The following is a 4789-nucleotide window of genomic DNA, read 5'->3' on the forward strand; positions in this document are numbered from 1 at the left end:
CAATAATAAAAAAAAACCCAACAAAACTGGCGTCCTAGTAACTTTGTCAAATCCAATCTATGATGCGGAATAGCCTACATGTCCTTAAAACTGACCAAATTCATTGATCGACGCTGACAGACCCAGCAGCATGATAATGATGTTTTGTGGTGTGACTTCTACGCATGTAGCAGGTTTATAAAGGACTGTTGTCTGTGCTTTCGGTCACGGCCAGCTGATCTGGAGTTCAAAGGTCCTTATATTATCGTAGCCTAGAATAGAATAAAATAAGGTCTAACACAAGTAAACACCAACACACCATGCACATGACAATTCAAGATGTGTTACAAAGTCTCAATAGAATTAGTTCATTGAATGCCTGTTTTTTATGACACCCAGACCACTGATTCTTAAAGTGTTATTAATAGATATGACTAAAACTAGTGTTACACGATTCAACACACTCGTTATCTATAACTGACCTTATCCATTTAAAAATCATTAAAAGTTAAATATAGGTGCTATCTTGGCCTTTTAGATATCGTAAGGTGTGTTTGGACTATAGCGCCTATATTCTGATTTTCACGGAAACTTGATCGAATCAACTTCCAAACTTAATTTCCATGATGGATATTGGCGTAGAGCCAAGGCAAGTTCATAATATAGTATAATAAATATTCTCTCTCTCTCTCTCTCTCTCTCTCTCTCTCTCTCTCTCTCTCTCTCTCTCTCTCTCTCTCTCTCACACACACACACATACACACAAATACACTCTTTACTTACCTACGCTTCTCTCGTTTTCTATCAATCAATCAAGCCACCAATCAATTATTCAATCAATCCATCTATCTATTATTTATGTATCTATATATCATTAATCATCATATCTATCTATCTATCTATCTAGCTGTCTATCTATCTCCCTATCTATCTATCTATCTATCTATCTATCTATCTATCTGTTTACCTATCTAATCTCCCCATCTATCTATCTATCTAGTTGTCTATCTATTTTTTGGAGAGAGTTTTTAGTTTAAGCTTAATCGTAGCTAGCTATAGGTTATTAGAGATGTTTACCTTGGTTACCAACAAACTCAAGCATGCAATTGCTAGAAACTAGAAAATATAATTTTCATACAAAGACATTAAAAACACAATCCAATGTTATTTCAGTATTCATGTATTCTTCATTTTACATAAATATTTTTTCACTCCCACTCCCGATCAATCAAATTAATCATCGATAAGTCGTAGTGACCCCAAGTGGCATAATTTTAAATGCGTTTCCGATTTGAATAGTTGGTCGTGTGGTTGCCTCTCACTCCTTTTCGGATTGAAATATTTTAGAATGGATTACAGTGGAGCCACTTAAGTCATTTTCTTCAAACCTTCTAATTTTCAATTGTTTTGTCAACAAACAAAAAATATTTTTAAAAAGAAAGTAAAAATAAAAGTAAAAATAAAAAAGAATAAATAAATTATCATTAAAAAAAAAAAAAAAGAAGAAGCAAAAGGTAAAGGTCTCGTCATTAATATGACAAATATTATGCTGAAGACAAATTGAAATGAATATTGTTTTGTTTTTTTTTAAAGCAAGCCGGGAAAATATGATTGTTCAATTTACCCAAATAATTTTACTTTATTGGTCTTCTCCAGATTCATCAACCTGATCCTCATCCTTTCCGTTCTTATATTGCTAATACTACCCACCACAACAGCCTTAATCCCATTCCAAAACCGAACATGGCCAGACAGAGTATACGACGGACAGGCAAAATTCCCAACCTACGCCGATATAGGAAGGCTAATCAATGAAATCGATGGGAAATATGTTTCACCGCTGGATCCTGGATACATCAACGCCTCGCGTACTCACAATCTGCGAGTGATGAGAACTCCAGCCCTCATTGTATATCCGGTCAATTCCAAAGACATTCAGACAGTCGTTAATTTTGCCAAGAGCCGTAACATCCATTTAAGCATTCGCAGTTCTGGTCACTCCTACATCGGCCGGTCAACCCACGGAGGTGGAATTGTCCTGAGTATGGAACTGATGCGATCTGTGGATATTAGTCTGACATCATCTCGCAGTCCTGCTGGGGAAGTTCGAGTACAATCTGGAGCGTCGTGGATTGAAGTCTTCAAAGAAGTGGACAAAGTAGTGGGCCCTGATCAAGCTGGCAATAAGGTGGGTCGAGTGGTTGTTGGTGGCAGCGCCCACTCGGTGGCTATGGGGGGTTACACTCAAGGTGGAGGACACGCCCCAATATGCCGCAAGTTGGGACTTGCTGTAGATAATTTATTGGAGGCAACAATTGTCACTGCTGACGGAAACCTGTTGACTCTATCAAAGGATAAAACTATTGTTCAGGACATCAATGGGACAAAGAGGGAGAGCGACGACACCTCATTGTTTTGGGCGATACGTGGAGGCGGTGGGGGAACATGGGGTGTTGTTGTCTCGTTTACCTACAAGTTACACTTCGCTCCAGAACGGTTCCGTGACGTAGTGTTGTTCTACCCATTATATTCTTCTACAAGCGGTAAACGTGTGTATGAGTCATCTGTCAAGAAAGTTTTATCAGATGTTAATAAACTATCTGAAGACTGGGGCGGGTATGTCGTAATTTTACCAGGACCTGTTCCACAAACTACTTTCTACGACCTTCTACTCGTGTCTTTAATTCATTATGGCAATGACAGCTCGCCCAGCAACCATGAAGTCGACGATATCATTTCCAAAACGAACCCAATTTCCAAATCAGACACTAACTTCCCAACTTTCCTTCAGTACGAGGTAACGGCCAAAGATCCGGAATACTACAATACATACATAGCAAACACGTTCGTACAGCCGACAAGCATCAGTGATCCGAGTAACCTGGACAAGTATACAGATTTCCTGTATAATCAGGTCAAAGACGGTATCGCCTGCACCATGACTTTGATAGGAGGCAAGGTTATCCAATCTAATCCTCGTCCAGCGACACCAATTCATCCAGGATTTCGAAATGGTATTTTCTCAGCATCTTGTGGTTTGGGATGGGCCTACAATCCAGTGGAAGATGCTAAAAATAGCAGGAAAGCGTTAAATATGGCAGAAATTTTATACACCTTTGGCGATGGATCTTACTTCAACGAACCGGCAGAGGATATGCCAGACTGGAAAGTGAGATTCTGGAAAGACAGTTCAACTTACAACAGCCTACTAGCCATCAAAAAGAAATACGACTCTGATAACTATTTTTGGTGCCACAATTGCGTGGCATCTGATCTAGGCACCAAATACGGCCCTCCAGTAAATTATGACAACGATCAATTGAAAATTGACGACGGAAACAATTTTTTAAAACCTGCCACCAAGATAGGGATGCACCCCACAGTTTTCAGAGCAAGACTTTAAAGCCGGTGCATGATTTGAACTGTGTACATGAATAAAATTGAAATTAATGATTTAAGATCAATAATGACATGCTTATCCTCCGTTTTTCTTCGTTATGTAATAATTACAACCACCAAATCCAATCCATAGAGAGGATTAAGACTGAGTAGAATTCCCCTTAGGATGGGGGAAAGATGACTGGTCTTGTGGATTCTTCACGAGTTAACAGCCTTGCTTTCTCTTTTATCCCCCTATATCATTGTCCTTCCCATGTGACTTTGTGTCTCAGGAATGAACCCAATAGTTTCAGTCATATTTTTTTTTTTTTTGGTCAGGGAGTATTTATTTCCGTAGAAATACTCTCCATACTCCCATTCAATTATGTATTTTGTCAGTTACTTGCATTGATAAGCTTGTAATTGTAATATATAATGTAACCATTTTACATCTCTTTTGACGGAGATCCCGATGCAGTGTCAGTGTCAATGTGGGAAAGATTAGGTGGTTTAAAAGTATATATGTAGTTATGATGACTTTAAAACTGCTCTTCTCTCTCTCTCTCTCTCTCTCTCTCATCTCGTTAAACCAGAAATTAATCGTTGATTAAACCTTTCTCCTCTATATCCCCCCCCCCCCCCCCCCATTAAGTGCATATTAGCTCAATCTAACTAAACGTACATACTTTTTCTATTATATTATCTTCTCATCACAGGCATTAGAATGACCTAATATACATATATTGTTGCAAGGAGATGAAATTATGTCCACTAAAGTGGAAAAAACATTGGTTAAAAATATTATCGATTCTGCAATGACAGTATGTTTTCGATAAGGGAAACCACAAATATCGAAATTATTGTTTATAAATAAAATGAAACTTCGCTATACAGCAATCCCGCTATTCTGTTTGTTTGTCTTTAAGGGTTTTGGGGCGCTTGCAACCATTTAGATCATATCAGTAACAGTGCCAGTAAAAAGGAAGAAAATGGAAAAGTCAAAGATTCTAGATTTACAATTAAAAGCGCCAAAGAAAAAGTAAGACAAAGGGAACTGGTTCAAATAGGGAACACCAGTAAAGTTTAAGAGCTTGAGATCACCTGATATTCTCGGCCAGACTTTAAGCACGGAAACCCACCAAGAGGAATGCACTCAAATGTATACACTACAGCAACAGTAACCTCCTTACCATGGGAGAAAAAGACCTTCCACTGTCCCATTATTCTGTAATCTTAACGACAAGCATGGTCTATGATAAATTCACTACAAATATCAATAAAAGGAAAGAACTGAAGTAAATCTCATCAAGGATCTATCAGTCTCACAGGATCCCAGTCAAGAGATGGACACTGACATGTGACCCAACACATCGAAACGGTATTAATGTCGGAATAAATTGAATAATGAAAACTGAATGTTGAGTCAAATTCA

The 4789-nt window shown here is 38.2% G+C and overlaps 1 protein-coding gene across 1 annotated transcript; it reads left to right on the forward strand.

Annotated features, from left to right (window-relative positions):
* Positions 1-280: 280 nt before the first annotated feature.
* On the forward strand, positions 281-4254 carry LOC144965969 (uncharacterized). Its single transcript, XM_078901887.1, has 2 exons — positions 281-628; positions 1636-4254. Exons 1-2 carry the CDS (start codon positions 603-605, stop codon positions 3380-3382), a joined length of 1773 nt encoding a protein of 590 aa, XP_078758013.1. The 5' UTR covers positions 281-602; the 3' UTR covers positions 3383-4254.
* The last annotated feature ends 535 nt before the right edge of the window (positions 4255-4789 follow it).

Source organism: Berghia stephanieae, chromosome 2 (genome assembly GCF_034508935.2).
Source record: "Berghia stephanieae isolate SIO BIC M18660-M18661 chromosome 2, UCSD_Bste_1.3, whole genome shotgun sequence".
Lineage (NCBI taxonomy): Eukaryota > Metazoa > Mollusca > Gastropoda > Nudibranchia > Aeolidiidae > Berghia > Berghia stephanieae.

What these genes read in the sequence shown, in the direction of transcription:
- LOC144965969 (XM_078901887.1), top strand. Translation starts at nt 603, where the DNA reads ATGATGGATATTGGCGTAGAGCCAAG. An exon ending in GATATTGGCGTAGAGCCAAG is followed by an intron (nt 629 to 1,635) that starts GCAAGTTCATAA and finishes GGTCTTCTCCAG; the next exon opens with ATTCATCAACCTGATCCTCA.